The sequence below is a fragment of the Oryzias latipes genome, chromosome 4 (assembly GCF_053564925.1).
Source record: "Oryzias latipes strain Hd-rR chromosome 4, Olatipes_Hd-rR_3.1".
Classification (NCBI taxonomy): domain Eukaryota; kingdom Metazoa; phylum Chordata; class Actinopteri; order Beloniformes; family Adrianichthyidae; genus Oryzias; species Oryzias latipes.
In genome coordinates, this window is record NC_136240.1 from 26,315,760 (window position 1) to 26,332,394 (window position 16,635).

The 16,635-nt window shown below is 40.4% G+C and overlaps 1 protein-coding gene across 3 annotated transcripts in view; it reads left to right on the forward strand.

Moving 5' to 3' along the window:
* Window positions 1-16,635, forward strand: part of pik3r3b (phosphoinositide-3-kinase, regulatory subunit 3b (gamma)) — a 246,070-nt gene that overhangs the window by 120,899 nt on the left and 108,536 nt on the right. For all 3 annotated transcript variants that reach the window (XM_011474287.4, XM_078946166.1, XM_078946167.1), the window contains 2 exons: window positions 8,598-8,790; window positions 12,455-12,540. In XM_011474287.4, the coding sequence (XP_011472589.1) occupies window positions 8,598-8,790; window positions 12,455-12,540 (279 nt within the window). The remainder of the gene's footprint in view (window positions 1-8,597; window positions 8,791-12,454; window positions 12,541-16,635) is intronic.

Here is a 16,635-nt window from a genome sequence, read left to right on the forward strand (position 1 = left end):
AAATGACAGGAAAAGAAGATATTTGCCAGATGCAAAGCTTTATTGCACCGGATTCTTAGAAGAATTGTATTACCTTTACTACTTTTAGTGTTTTCAGCACTATGGGCCGTACTGGATTATAAAGCGCACCATCAATGAATGTTCTATTTGACTAAATGAATGACATACGTACTATAAGGCGCATTAAGCGAGACAAAAGTGTCAGAGACAAGTCTGTCAGTCAGAATTTATTAACTGCGTTCACAGTAATTCTAGAACTTGTTTGTAACACGCTAACCACATTTGAAGCGTTACCCACATTAGCATGTTCACAATACCTGTTAAGCTACGTACATTTCTGGTATTTGACGCGTTCAAGAACACGCTGAACTGGGGTTCTTGATCATGCGTTTAGCCCACCATGTTCACACTGGACAAGCAGGGAGGGGCTTTGTCTTTTTCTGTTGTTTACAGGTGCGCGTCTGCCACCTATAGTTGAAAGAGGCGTAGAGTGAACACCAACACACACTACGCGTTGGCCACACTAGTAGCATTGGAAGGGTTAGCCATGTTAGCCTATTCACAATAGCTTTAAGTCCCAACCCTATTTAAAACACACACACACACAGAAAACGGACAGATACTGCTAAAAAAAAACGTTTCTGTGACTGGGTTAACTCCCACCCATGTTAATAACACATAAAAAAAAAAAAAAAAAAATCCAACACCGCTACACATTAGCTGTATTAGCATATTCACAATTAACGTCATTTTTAGGTCTTTTTTAAAGCACGGACATGCCGACCAAATTTATCATGAAGCAGAAATAAATAATTATAATTTGTGTTTGGCTGGAATTCCATGACATCAAGTCTTTTGTGTATCGGAATAGACCTGGAAAGAAAAGCCTGGTGATTCACCAGATTTACACCGCTTTGACATTTCGCACCAAGCTTCTTCTGACTGTAGGTACGTGCTGTAGTATTGGGTAGTGACGGTCCTGTGTGAACAACGTATACTAAAAGTAGGTTACAGAACCCACATTCAGTACGTACTTCAACAAGCTAAACCTGACTGGTGTGTACGTAGCATCAGAGTTCGGAATGCTGTCTTCTGTAGTTTAACAGTTTACAATGGAATAGAATAGAATAGAATAGAATAGAATAGAATAGAATAGAATAGAATAGAATAGAATAGAATAGAATAGAATAGAATAGAATAGAATAGAATAGAATAGAATAGAATAGAACTTTATTGATCCCCCCCAAAAAAATTACCTTGTTACCATAGCTCTATTATAAATGAGGTAGAATCTGAATATCTACCGTTGATGATTGGACAGTCTACTACAGACCGAAGGACGGGGGGGGGGGGCACAATGGAGTGCCCCCCTGTCTGACCAACAACGGTCCCCCACAATCAGACAGTCATCCTCCTGCGTTTTTATGGATTGCGGCTGACCTGCTAGTCAATAGAGGTCAAGGCCGGAGTGGAAACTTGGTCGCCCCATCTGGCCTCATGGGAGGCTGGACAGCCAGGATTAACGGGTGATGAGGGGGAATTGCAACGCCACATATGGACATGAAATCTGTCAAAATAGTGAATTGCTAAAATCAGTTGACACAGTAGAGAAAAACTAAAAAATGTGCTCTGACTCCAATCTTCGACAAGATTAAAGAAAAAGCTCAAAAATGGAGTTTGTAAGTGTGTTGTACATTGCAGTTATTTCCAACAAGAAAAAGAGGTTTAGAAGATTGCTCATCTCTAAGGAAGAGCGTGGGAAAATATCTGTAAATCCCTATGGAGAACCACACATTCACATAGTTGGAGGGAATTTGGATGGAAAAGCATCATCAGGTTCTTCATCAAAAGAGACATCTAGGTGTTGGTACAAGCGGTTTGAGGTTATGTGCCTCATCTGAAGCAAACTACTACCAAATATTCTGGGACTGTCCTGTACTCACATCCTTTTGGCAAGAAATCCATAAATGTTTGGAAACAACATTTGAAAAAAAAAACTATATTTGGGAACAATAATACAACACATGCGGTCTGCAGCAGACCAATATTTAATGTGAATATTGCTGGTGGGAGGGAAGAAGGTCTCCAGAAGAAAGTGGTTAAAACCAGATGTTCCAATATTAGATAATTGGTATAAAAAATACATGACATTGATGTTATGGAAGACTGATATATGAAATAAAGATGCTAACAGACAAAGGTTCGAGATGGTGGGCAAAATGGGTCAAATATATTGGACCTCTTAGACCAGACCTGCTTGAGTTTCAATAAAATGCTTCTCTACTACAAGATAACAGATAACAATGGGAGTTTTTTTCTTTTTTTTGAACGATGAGTGCGATTGACAGCTGTTCTGTTCTTTTGTTCTTAAAAAACCCTGAAAATATACAGGATGTAAAACTGTGTGTAACCTGGAAACAATGTAACAGTGGTGGGAATGTTGATATTCCCTGTAAAAAAGAAAAATAAATAAGAAAATGAGGTTTAAAATGTGTTCTTATTATGAATAAATCAAGAAATATACATGTTTTATGGAGGTCATTTAGCATTAGTAAACCACTTTATGTTCTCCCGTCAGTTCTTTAACGTCCTTGTGGGCACTCTGTATTATTGAGATTGATCGGAACCCTGGAGTCCCCATGCAGACACACCAATACACCGACGGCCAGTCAATATTCATCACCATTACAACACCTAGATACAGAGTACATGCCTGCATCCAGACCAATGCATCACCCAAATTGCTGTTCTAGAAATGGATTGATGCAAAGGTGGACGGACTTCTACCATGAATGAAGGCGTTTTGTAACCTCTTTCCACCTTTGAACAATTATTGTCCAATAAAATGACTAATGGGTGACAAGACAATTTTAAGGAAAGAAAATGATCCTTTTTACTTGTCGCTTTGACAGAGTTTAGAATTTTGGCAAAAATAACAAAGGACAGCAATTATCATTATAATATTGATGAAATGCTAAAACATTATTAGGTTGCCTGCCACAATGATAGAAAATACCTTAAAAAGGAAAATCCAATATGTTCAAACATTCATCTATTCCCCAAGTTTTTTCAAAAATTTGTTTAAAATAGGGTCAGTCTTTAGTTAAGTCAGACACAAAAAGGATCTCTAGAAAAATGATACACCCCAGAAGTGAACACTATGTTGATGCTCTAACACAGTTTCCCAAACCTTGAGCCGGGGACTGGTACCGGTCCGTGGGACAGTTGGTACTGGGCTGCAGTGAAAAGAAAACCACCTACATGTTTCTCCTCACAACATCCAACTCATTCATAACATGTCAAGTCGTTTGGCTATGTGTGAAAAATGTACAGGATCTGCTACTATACCATTGCCTAGAGTAATGATAAAGTTTAAAGCAGCTGCAGATGTTTTACAGAGGATGAAGATAAACTTTACCCTCAAAAGTTAAGCAAAACTGGAAGCTAAACAAATACTGGTAATTGGATGCCCACCCCATCACAAGATCAGCCAGCCACTGGAAAATGCAAGGGTAAATAAAAGCAAACTCAAAGCTAATTTCAAAATAAAACAAATATTTTAACAGAGATCAACAAAAAATGTTAATATTTGTTAAAAATTTGTAAAACGCAAAAAAGTTTTTATTCTGACATGTTGAGAGCTATCCATATTTTACCACGTTTATTTATATACATATTCATAACCATATTTACACCTTAATTTTATTCCTAATCAAATCAATATCTTACCTTTGTTCTGAAGTTGTATTTTGTTAAGTGTGAAGATATACATTTGTCAATGATAGCTAATATTTTTGGGAATAAAATAATTATAGCAAAGAAAGGACATGTTTATAAAATCGAATTGCATTCAATTAAAAAAGGGTAATCTTAATATTAGCGTATTGCATTTTTTAAAAAGTTATCCTTGATTTAATTTCTTCGTATAATAGGAAAAAAAGTTATTGCATTTATATAAAAAAGGGTGATATCCATTTTCTTTTTTTGTGTTTTTGTTTTTTCCTGTGATTCTTGTTCTACTACTCTAACTATAAAAGCTAAGAACTAAGAACAAACAAGATGTCTTCATGTTTTATTTTTCAAATTCACATGTATATCTGTTGTTGAGAGTTTTTGTTCATGTATAAAGATTAAAATTGTGAGGTATTTTCTGGTAAAGGTCAAGCAGTACTAGTTGCACCACAAAAGTTTGGGTTTGAACCCATTTTTCACAACAATAAAACAAAAAGATGAAGAAATATTCCAAGTAAAAAGCCCTTTAACAGAGACACTGACAAAGATGAATGGGTTTGTTGTGATGGTTCTTTGAAAAACGATTATTCTGCTGTTGGGTGTCAGATCTCTGCTCTCTTATTGAGCCTCCCCATCACTAACCTAGCGCACACAGCGCTCAGCCACAGATGTTTTCTTGTTTACAGCTTGTTTGCCGTGGCAGAGGGTCTGGTATGAAAGTGCTCATCAATATGTCTGGTCCTCCTCAAACAAGAAGCATTGTCTAAAATAATGCAAGACAAAAGAGAAATAGGCATTACCTGCTGCTCCATCTCCCACTGATGCGCTCTACAATCATCCAAGTATGAAGGCCCTGTGATTCTTCTCCATAGCAGCTGCCAGGCGAGCTGACAAGCAGCTTGGGGCTGTACTTGGTTGGAATTCAAATCACAATGTCTTGCCAAGGGTTTACGTCTCCTCAAAGTCGGTAAGCAGTCGGAAACACGCTTGGATGGATATTGATGACGGAGCTGTAGGTCGGGCGGCGCAGCGGGGACGTCTCGTCTGTGTTTGGTGTGTAGAAGTGAGGGGCTGAGATGGGTTTTAATGTTGGGGGATGTTTATGAATGTGTGTATATCCAGAGCATCTATTCAGCTGTTCAGCAGGCCCCAATGTGTCCTCATATGTAGACTTTCTTTCTGCTACATCTGTTTACCACTTACCTTCTTTTATTTCATTTTTGTAAGATTTTTGAGGTGAGAGTAGCGAGATAATAAATGAAGAAATTGCTAATTCTGTTAGCGCTCTTGCCTCACAGCAAGAAGGCCCCCGTTCAAGTCCCGCCTGGGGTACAGGAAACAGAAGTACATCACTGGGGGAACTTTCTGTGTGGAGTTTGCATGTTCTCCCCGTGCATGCGTGGGTTCTCTCCAGGGTCTCCGGCTTCCTCCCACCATCCAAAAACATGCCTCATAGGTCAACTGTCCCTAGGTTTGAGTGTGAATGGGTGTGTGATTGTGACCCTGCGACAGACTGGCAAACTGTCCAGGGTGTGCCCTCCCTTCGCCCACAAGTGGCAGGGATAGGCTCCAGCAGCCCCGTGACCCCAAATGGGATGAAACTGTAATGAATGAATGAATGTTCATACTGACTTGTTAATGGATATTTAAGCGACGACTATCAATGAAAAATCTGTAAACACACGTAAATGCACATTTCTGGCTTTCGCGTTTAAAACTCTCTCTTTCACACTAAGCTGCACAAATTTTTCTACGACCGTACGCCATTGAATACTCGTTAAAAGTTCAACCAGGTTGAACTTTGACCAAACAGGAATTTAGATTTTGCAGTGACGTATAGATGCCGTCCCTTTTCATTCATGGAAGTGCCACTTATTTGAATAATGATCATGAAAAGGAAATTAATAATTACGGTTTGTGCCCGACCGGAATACATTGGACACTAAGTCTTTCGTGTATCGGAATGGAGCTGTGAAAGAAAAAGCCTGGAGCAAGATTCACCAGATTTGGGCCCATTAAGCACATTCTTGAACACTAATCACTTAGCATCAGACTGATCCCAGCTCAGGGCCAAGTGTCCCCCTACTTTATCTGCCATTTATGAAACAAGTTTCAGGCCATATTGGAACATTGTGCTTTCTGCTGCCATTATTTAAGAACTGTCAAAAATGTGACCCCCTTTAAAGTGATCTATGTGAAGCCTATAGAAAAAATGTATTGAAACCCTAAAATTGACTTTGTCATTCCTATATCGTAAATGGAAAGGGAAAAATATGAGACCTTAGAGATTATCAAAGGCTTTTGGGTTCCCCCTTATTTTATTTATTTATTTATTTATTTATTCATTAGAGATAAAGGCATTGGTATGAAGCACATCTTGCCTTGTTTGATCTAAGTTGTATTTTTTGGTTCTGTTAACAGGTTTTGTCAAATGTATTTTTCCCGTCACAGGTTTACTTCATTAGATGGTTATCCACAGCTGTCTTAATTGAAGCTAATCATCCTTAGCATTTCTAGGTGTCTGGTTCATTTTAAGCTCGTCTGCCTTTTGTTTCTCCCTTTGATTCATGGGTTTGTCATCCTATGAGTTTATTTATAGACGTTCTTAGTCACAACCGCCCTTACGGGCAGTTATGGGGTGTCTGTGGGGGAAAAATGGGCAAACTTTTACAGGGCATGCAGGTGGCTCGCAGAATTATTATTTAAACACATTAAACAATAAATATTTTATGAAAAAGGAGTTATTTTTGCAGCACATTTTCATACCCAGAAGTAAGACGACTTGATCTCTGAGGCACCGCCTTTCACTCCATGTGGGTGCCGCCATTTCATGACGTCAACGTAAAACCGGCCTTTTTGGCGTGTCTGCGTTTCGCCCACGAAAACATTGAAAAAATCAAAACGTTTGTAAAGATGGATGTGCATATTGCGCATATAAAATGAAAGCATTTGGGGGCTTTTAATAAACATTTAAAACTGAAGTCAAGTGTCTATGGGTTTGTTGGAACTCAAGACAGAGAATTAAACTGGGAGACAAAAAAGTAAATCAGCTGCCAAGGGACCGTCTACAAAGTGCGGAAAAAGTGATAAGAAAAAATAGTGTCTCTAAAACAAATAAATGGTCACATTGATATGAGTATATGGTAAAGTGCAAATCACAAATTTAGAGTGTGTTGTGTCCCTTTTTCAAGCAGATCAATGTTTAAGATAAGATAAGATAAGGTAAAGCAATTTTATTGATCCCATCTTGCGAAGGTGGGTTGTTACAGTGACCGTGTAAAGGCTCAGAAGCAAACAAACAAACAATGAGTGACAAAATCAGGGAATCAATCAAATTACAGCTTTTAGAAAGACAAAGATCAAATGAGTTTATTCATGGCAAGAGAATGATGAGTTATAAAGTTCAATAGAGTGAGGTAGGAATGATCTCCTGTAGCAGTTGGTGTGACAGCAAAGCTGCCTTAACTTCTTGGAAAAGGCGCTCAGCTGTCCGTCAAGTACAGGATGGAGAGGATGCTACGGATTATCCATGATGGATAAGAGCTTCAAAGCTGTCCATTTAGCACCCAATTACAGAGCCACTCCCTCTAATCAGAAAGGCTGATAAGAAACATCAATCAATATCAATTAATCAATTAATGTGTTCAACATTAAGTGACCAATCAATTAATGTGGAGCTCCAAGGAAGGTAGCCATGGCAATTAAAGATGTTTTTTTTTTTTTTTTGTGTATGTTAATGTTAAGTCTGTAGTGTACTCTATGTGCTAAGAGGGGGTGAAATTAAAATCGGTGGTTCCTTCCACCAAAGATAGTTTTTAAGGAACACTGGAAACCTAGTTTGAGATCAATTGTAAAAAATTTGCAAGCAATTGTCAGAGTAAAACAAAAAATGATAAGAAATGCATGTTTTCGAAAAGCACATACCTTTTCATGGAGGCAAACCAATTTTAATTAAAATATGACCTCCTAGGCATACATGCTTGTCATGTGTTCTGCCAGTGGGAGGCCCAGTGGAGAGCGCTTACGTACCGCAAATATGATTGAACTCCATCTGATGTATGACTGTACATGACTTTTTGAAAAATTAATCACTAAAACGTGCAACACAGTTTTGGAAAACGTATTGTAAGCCTGAAGGAAATGGAAAGGGTGGTATCATGCCCTCCTAAACACTGCAGTCTATGATAAAAATAGTTTTGTTGACATATTATGTGTCATAGAGACGTTGAGCTCTGGCTTCAACAAATTTTGGGCATAGTTCAGGTCAGGGGTGCCACCATACTTTTTTGGCATGCTAGATACTTTAGAGACAACTAGCTCCAAAAAACATACCTTTCTGTATGTATGTCTGTATATATATATATATGTCTGTAGCGACCTGGGGGTTAGCCCCGCCTTCAGCCCCTAAGGCTCATGGGAAGTGGGGAGTTTTGGGATGAAAACCATGAGTGAGAGTACTGGCAACAGAAGTGACTTCTATGCTATTTGGGCTGTATGTGTGCTTGATTAAACGGGCTTGATGCTGAAAAGGCTACTTGACTTCTCTGCCTATTTCTTTCAACCTGGGACTGTCCGGGGTTGTGCGGTGCAAGGGGCACGGACAGCTCTCCAATGAAGCCATCTAAATAGCAGTTTGGCTTTCACTACCCCGCTAAAGTGAAGGTCCGGCTGGATTGTTACGTTGGTATCATAAGTGGGATGCTTTGCGTGCCGCTGCTACGCTATGGACAGCTACAACGCGAATGAAGAGACAGAGTCCCAATTCTTGGATGCATACATATACATATACATATACATATATACATATATACGGACAAACATACATACATACAAGAAATTCATTTATTTTTTCTGTTTCCTTCCAGAGAATCAAACAGTGGAGGAATGTGGGGAGAAACTAAGAAGTATCCTGGAGTCTCCCAACATGCCCCTAGCCAACCACCAGCTGCTGGTCTGCCTCAGCAGGCACTGGGACCGGGTCGCCCAGCAGGGTCAGGCCAGCCCCCGGCTGCTGGCACAAGCTTTCGCGGATGTTGTCTTCAAGCAAACTCCTCTCAGGTATACGGGGGTTTCATCTTTCACGAGCTCGCTCCCAAGCATTTGAACCTGTCACAGCTTCATCAATTCTTCAGATCTGCTCATGGCCTGCAGACGGACTGTAGCTCATGGGACTAAACAGTTGGCTTGCCTACCTGCTGGTTAGTCACAGGTTCAAATCCCAAGCAAAGGGTCATCACCCTTATAACCTTATAAATCTGGCCCTCACAAAATTAACAAGGGTAGGTTTTTTTTTTACATCATTGACATTGTCAGGACATTGTAGCATGCAATAAACTATATTGTTACTTTAGTTGTCTTATCTGTTAAGAAAAAAATTAAAATTATAAGAAAAACTAACTAATCAAATTGTTAGATACACTTAATAAAGTAATTTATAATTTATTTCCCACTGTCCCACTGTGTGAAATACAGATTTATAGCTTTTCCAAATAATACTTTTTTTTTGCTAAACTCTTTCCCCATAGTTGTAAGTTAATTTTAACCCAGTGAAAAACTAGCATTAGTTGACAAAGAAATGATAGACAGAAGGTTTAGGACCTTATAAAGAGTTTTTCCCATCAATCCATCTTTCAAACCCACTTAATTCCTTTTGGGGTCAGAAGCCAAACCTCGCTGCTGTTAGGGGAAGGTGGGGTACACACTTAATGGTTCGCCACTTCACTGCTTATCCACACAACCACACACACTCACATTGACACCTAGCAATATTTTAGAGATACCAAATACTACCTATGGCGGTCCTGCTGGCCCTGGTCTGGGTGGCAGATATGTCGGGGCGTCCTGGATACAACTGCTGCTTCAGCGGGGGTCTTGGTGTAGCGATGACCGGGCACTCTACCTTTATTTTATTTTTTTACATTCCATTATCCACCCCTGCATAACATAAAGTGTCACTCAAGCACAGGTGTCAGCTCACCTTTCCACAAATAGTAAGAGTGACTGAATGAAATGCTTTACATATGTTCGTCTGAATGCATAAGTATATAGTTGTATTGTGTACCTGTTGAGATGTTTGTATGTGAAGATTTTTGAAGCCAACAGGTATGTTGGTAACATTTGAGTGCGTGTGGACAGACCCCGCCCCTTTTAGACCAACATTTACACCTGAAAGTAATGATTATAAACTTCCAGCGACTTGTTGCTTTATGATTCTCCTCCCCCCATTCTATAATCATCCTTCTACTGTATGTCCTTAACCCCCCTTTTTCCCCCTTTCTTTTGTGCCGACACCCCACCTCCCTCTCTCTGACATGCCCCTCTCTTTTTCCCTCCTCTTCTTTTCCATCTGCTCCAACAAAAAACGATTACAAACATAATCAGCATAAAAATTAATAAAGTTTAGCCTAAATTACAAAAGGGGGTTTATACAAATATACACCTTGTGAGTCAGGAGATTCATAACCCCATGTTGTAACAGTACAATCTGTCCAACACAAGAGACATTAAGCTCTTATCTGTTTGCTCATCTGTTGGACAGGACAAGTTAGGAAAATAAATAAAATGAAGAAATTTTACGACATGCCTCTATCCGACCAACTGCATTTCCCCTTTCCTGTTGTATACCGTAATTTCCGGACTATAGAGCGCACCTGATCATAAGCCGTACCCATTACATTTTTAAAGGAAAAAACATTTTGTACATACATAAGCCGCACCTGTCTATAAGCCGCATGTGCCCACATTGAAACATGTGTTGTAGAATGATGATGTGTATGTGCTGAAACCGCGCCGCTTGTGTAAGAAAGAGGGGAGAACGCGTGCAGCGCAAGAAGGAGCACTCTCACTCACTCTTGCGCTGCTTGTGCTCCTTCCAGATACACACACAGCATGCTGACAGACACACAAACATACTCATTCTACAACACCTATATAGTTAGTTCATTAGTTAGATAGTTAGTTCTAACTGTTATTTGTTGAATTGTGTGTTGTAATTTTTACTTGTACCGGTATTCATTTGCAATGCGGCCGCTGGGGGATTTTGTGTTGGGGGGGTGCTTTTGCTGCTTCATCTCCGCGGGGATAAAAAATCCCACACTGTCACAGCTCTATTCCAAACAGTGCCTGTGACACGGCAGTAACACGGCAGCAATATGGTAGTAACAGCACTAACAGGGCTGGTTAAAACAAACATACCGGGAAAAGTCACTGAGAGAAGCATTAACTTCTGCACAGCACGCGCCTCCTGTGCACTGAAACCATGGAAGTCTTCCTCCTCAGTGTCGGATTGGAATAGCGTCAGACATTCTTCGCCACACACTCTCTCAGTCTTTCCTTCGTTGTCGCTGTCAGTGTCACTCTCATCCTGAGGTAAATTCTCTCCTGAGCTTGCGCTGTCCTCTCCGTCACGCAGCAGACCGGCTTTTCCAAACCCGTTGGTGATGGTGGATTTTTTCACACTGCTTTTAACTTGAAAGCTGCGTCATATGCATTTCTCCTTACATTTTCCATGATGAGGGTCTGTTCGTGCTATTCATTCACAAAGCAGGAATTTACATTAAACTTGCGCCTTCCTCGACACATAAACCGTATTCCCCCTGTCTCACTCTTACCCTTTCTGCTCGAGCGCCCCTAGCAGCCATTAGAAAAAATGCATTAAAAAGAAAAAAGAAAAAATGCATGAATTAGCCGAATTATTGAATAAGCCGCAGGGTTGAAAGCGTGTGACAAAAGTAGCGGCTTATAATCCGGAATTTACGGTACTACACCTGTCACCTCTCGCCTGCAGCATGCATGTAGAAAGAAGTGTACATGAACACTGTCACTCCACGGCTCGCTAAGTGATCTACGATCTTAAAATTCCATGTGTGACCCTTACAGCTTTGCCCATTTTCGGCCGGCAGACAGCCCGTATCCACCTGTAAGGGCGGGTGTGACTTAAGCATAACCTATAATGCATATTTTTTGGATTGTGGGAGGAAAACCCATTCATGGATAAGGAGAACATGCAAAAACCCTACATTGGAAGTTCCCAGCCAGGATTTAAACTGGCACCTTCACAGCAAGTAGCCCTTCATTTGTTTACTTTGTGACAGATATTTCGCCTCTGTTGTGGAGACCTTTCTGCACCATTCAACATTTGTTGAAAAAATAACCAGGCAAGTAACTTGAGCTTAAAACTTCTTTAAAACCTTCAAATTCGGTTATAAAAAACCAAAAAATTGATGGTTTGATCAAACAAAGAGTTGGTGTTTCCCTCTGTCTCGTGCTGCTTCTTGTCTAGCATGTACAGAGGAATTCCTCATGGTGATGAGTGTGCCTGAGACGCAGTGACTCAGAAATTTGTATTGTGTTTCTATGGCCACCAGATAACTTGTTGGTTTATTCCATGTGGAAATGTTGATAGTTCTGGAGTCATAGCGCAGTGTTGAGGTATCCAGACCCACCACACATCTGCTGTTTGGGCTTCATGGCAGCACACCGGACGCCCCACCCTCAGATCTTATGAAACCCCTCGAACCAGAACAAAATAAACATGACACGATGCTGCAAACTCCTCTTTATGTCATGGAGCTCCTTCGTTACATCATTGTTGAACATTCCTGCCGTCTGTTTCCACAAACACAATCACCGGAGTTTAGTAAGTCGGGCTCAGTGCATCATCATTATCAAAGCCGCCCATGGAATCCATATGACACTTTTTTTCTTTTGGCTCCCCCCACAGAACAGATGTGAATCCAGAGCTTCACCTCCAGATTTTTGAGGCTCTCATCACAACTGGAGGACTTACAGAGATGCAGGCGGCCCCAGGTAGGACCAAAAAAAAAAAAAAATCAAGCAGCAAACGAGTCCTCAGCGCGCCATAGTTCTTCTCATCTGATCTTACAGTTGTGTCACACATCCCCCTGTTTCACACAGTGGATGTCCATGAATCATGTAAGTGCAAAGTTTGAAAGTCTGTTGGGAAAAGTTAAAGTTTCTTGACGTATAACTTCATGTATTTTAGATCTGATTTGGTGTTAAACCAGATTTGACAGAATGTTGACTATAAACATTGATAGTGTATTTTCCGCACTATAGGTTACGCTTAAAAGCCTTTAATTTTTTTCAAAAAACAACTGCGCCTCATAATCTCGATCACTTTATAAGTGGATTATATCTGCTACAATCAAGGTTGGGTGCTATTGTTAATAACGTTGTCAACACCTAGCGTTTTAGACTGTGGTTTTTTATTACTAATATGATTGTGAGTTAGCAAAAGTTTTAGCGGTATCAACAAACAAGTTTGGGAGTTACATGTAATGTAACCCGCGGCTAACGCTTCTAATGTGTCTAACATGTAGCGTGTTAATAACAAGTTAGGGTTACTGTGAACACAGTAAAGTCTGACTGACTGGTGGATTTATCTCTAACTTTTTTCTTGCCTTATAGTTTATTTTAAAACTTTGTGAGAAGAATTTGTTAGACCTTCAGGCTGTTTGGAAGGGAAAAATGTGTCACGTTTGAGGAGTTGTGGTTAAAATCCCTGGAAATGGACTTGTTTGCAGGGCGGCTAGATAGCTCAATTGGCTCATGGCAAATGAGGGTTTGATTTCTGAGCTTCATACAGCACAGCCTAACCATGTCCAAGTCTGGGTCTCCCTGTGCAGGTCCCCAGCCTGGATGACATACAGGGTTGTCCCAGAAGGGGGAAACAGCGTAAAAATCTCTTCCAAACCACCTCAGTGAAAGCTGATTCTCAGTTGCGATCCCTGCAGGGTTGAAAGAGGAACAGAACTTCTGATAACAGGTGTTGAAGGAAGTTTTCAACATTATTTGATTTCTAAAGAAGAGAAAAGATTCAGTTTGGTAGCTGAACAGCTGCTGACCTGATGACCTCATGTGTGGAGGCCTTAGACAATTCCCTTGATCTCACGAATGATCTCACTCTCATTTTATGCGTTTGTGTAATTTGTGAGGATCAAAAAGTCGGTTTTGGTCACGTTGGCAGATAAATAGACCTGTGCTTGCCACAAGCATGGTTTTTGAACTCTGCAAATACATGCAGAGTTGTTTTGTTTCTTTGTTTTTGTGTCTGCGACATATTTGCACCTTTGCCGTCTGGTTTCTCTCAACAGAAAGTTAACTAGGAATACATTCAAAGGACTCATTTCCATACCTCACTGCCAACAATTTAGACTAACAAAACAAATACTGAGTGGAAATTTTAACATTAGTTAAAAGGGGTATGTTTAAGGCTGTACAATGGTGTAGTGGATAGCGCTCTTGCCTTACAGTGTGAAGGCCCTGGTTCAAATCCTAGCTGGGTCTTTTCTATTTTCTCTCCTGTACATGTGTGGATTTTCTCCAGCATTCCCGCTCCCTCCCACAGTCCGGGCATGCTTCATATGTCATACCTGTTCCTCAGGTATGAATGTGTATGTGATTGCGGGCCCTGGTGACCAGTTCAGTGTGTGTACCCCAACTTTACCTAACAGTAGCTGAGTTGACTCCAGCAACCACGTAACCCCAAAGGGGATTCAGCGGGTTCTGAATTGGGATGACGGTCAGGTCATTCGTCATCTTTGCTTTATTGATAAACTTAACTAAAGACCCACTCAGATAGAAAATTGTGTTTTTGATGTTTTTAACATCCTCTTGGGGCTTTTTTCTGATGATTAGCGGCTGGGTAGCTCGGTTGGTAAGGTAAGACTACCATGCAGGAAACCAGAGTTTGATTCCCGGAGGGGAATGAACAATGGCGATGGGGCAATTACCATATCAATGGCGAGCAATTACCATCTCCCAGTGAGGAGCCTTGGGCAAGACCCTTTAACGCTACTGCCTCCCGAGCAGTTCGGCTGCAGCTCGCTGCTCCCCAGGGGATGGGTCAAATGCGGAGAACAAATTTCCCATTCTGGGATATATAGAGAATAATATAATAAAACAATTAAAAAATGAAGCACATATATAAAATATAAAGCATTTCTTACATTGGCCCATGCCTCAGATCTCTAAACTGGCTTTGGTCTCTATTATTAAATCTGTTCTTACTCCCAGAATTCAGAAGGTCAGCTTTGTCTTTTAAGCTAAACTGTCAATCCCAGCTTTATTATGTAACTCTTAGAGCAAAAATGCAGAGGTTGACATGAAGAATGTGCACCCAGAGGAGCCTAGGTGCAAGTCATTGAACTAAATGTGGTGGAAACATCAATCGGGGCCTCGTAAAGACGAAAGAAAGGTCAAACAGCGGGAATGTTACTGATTGCAAGTCAGTGTGCTGAGGTCATTGTGAGTGGGCCGGAGTAAATGTCAGAAACTCAGTGTGTGTTTGGCTGAGGCAGTATTTATAATAGATGCTCCAGGCTTATTTTTTCCAGCATGTTGCAGGATTAGTAAGCACAAACGGGATAATACACTCATGCATTTTAGTCAGAATACATTCCATTTTTTTTCTCTCAATCAAAACTATATTTTGATGTCTAAGACTTTTATTGAGAAATAAATTACATTTTCTACATAGTAATATTTACTACGACATTCATCAATCTTCTGAACCCTTTGATACCAATTTTATATCTGGTTGTTTAAGAAAGATTTTAATCTGTTTTTAAGAAGTGCTGTTGCACATATTGTAAGTTTACAGAAGTCGCTCTGTCTGTTCCTGTTCTTTGTTGGTCAAGGCTTAAATTCCAAGGTCTACTAACCAGTGCGTCCTTCAACCCCTCTGTGTGCCAAAGGCTATGTTTGTTCCTGATTTCTGACTGTACCAGTCCATTATCCATGGCAGTGTCCAACATTTTGTGGCAAAACCTTCATCAAAGCAGCAATGAAACAACACTTAGTTGGCTATTGTTTATTTATAGTTCAGGAGGAGAACAATCAGATTTTCCCCCATTTTGGTTTTGGACTCCACCCGCTGATCGTGTCATCCACAAGTAATGGTCCAAAGTCGGGTTCCTAATTGGTTGATGAGACACTTCTTCATTGTCAGAGTTCAGATATTTATACTACAAAAACATTGTGCCATGACCTGAAACGCACTGCAACCAGACCACCGCACTGCACTCGGTGTTCAAAATGTGCCACTGGATCTCTGATCATCTCTGTACATTGACTTAACGTTGAAACTGGACACACACGCTGCATAAATTGCGTTTGGTAGCTTAGGGTGGTAAAGTTGTATCATTTAAGCCTTAATACACCATGTATTGTTGTGTATTTTTCTACTTTCTACTACGAATAGCTTCAAAAATCAAATTTCCTTTGAGGACACTTGTTAAGAGTAGGTTAATAAGCTAATTACAATTTGATTGAAATTTATAGTGATGGAGTTTGACTTTATGCCTTTTTTTAAATCAAATAAAACACTAATTAATCTTCAACCATCGCCATTCTGTGCTGTTGGGATTTATTTCAAAACCACTTGGAAATGTATGTTTCTTTATGGAATTTTCTTTGATAAAAACCACTTTTTACGGAAACAAGCACAACATTTCATTAACTCCTTCTCCTAGTTACATTTGTAAAGAGCTTTACATAAAAGCTGCAATGCATTGTTCAATTCATTAGCTAGCATAATATACCGTGGCCTGCAACAGCGTCTTCCTGTCTGTGATTCACTGCAGCGCACCTTTGATCTGAAACACACAACATTAATTCTGCAGTCGTGTGATGCAATTATTCAAATGTCAGCGCTTGGCATCGCTGCTCTGCGCCAACACGGAGGTGTTCGGTCATTCGCTGGGCGAAGGTGACACCATGCGCAGTGACGGCCCCGTCTGCTCTTTGCGTTGATGAATGTGTGCCAAGTGGGGGGGGAGGGGGGGTCAGGCTGAAACCGAGGGTCAGGTTCACGTGTGAGCATTTTTCTCACCCATTACACCACCCACCCCACCTCATCTCCACACAGCATTAGCAGAGGTC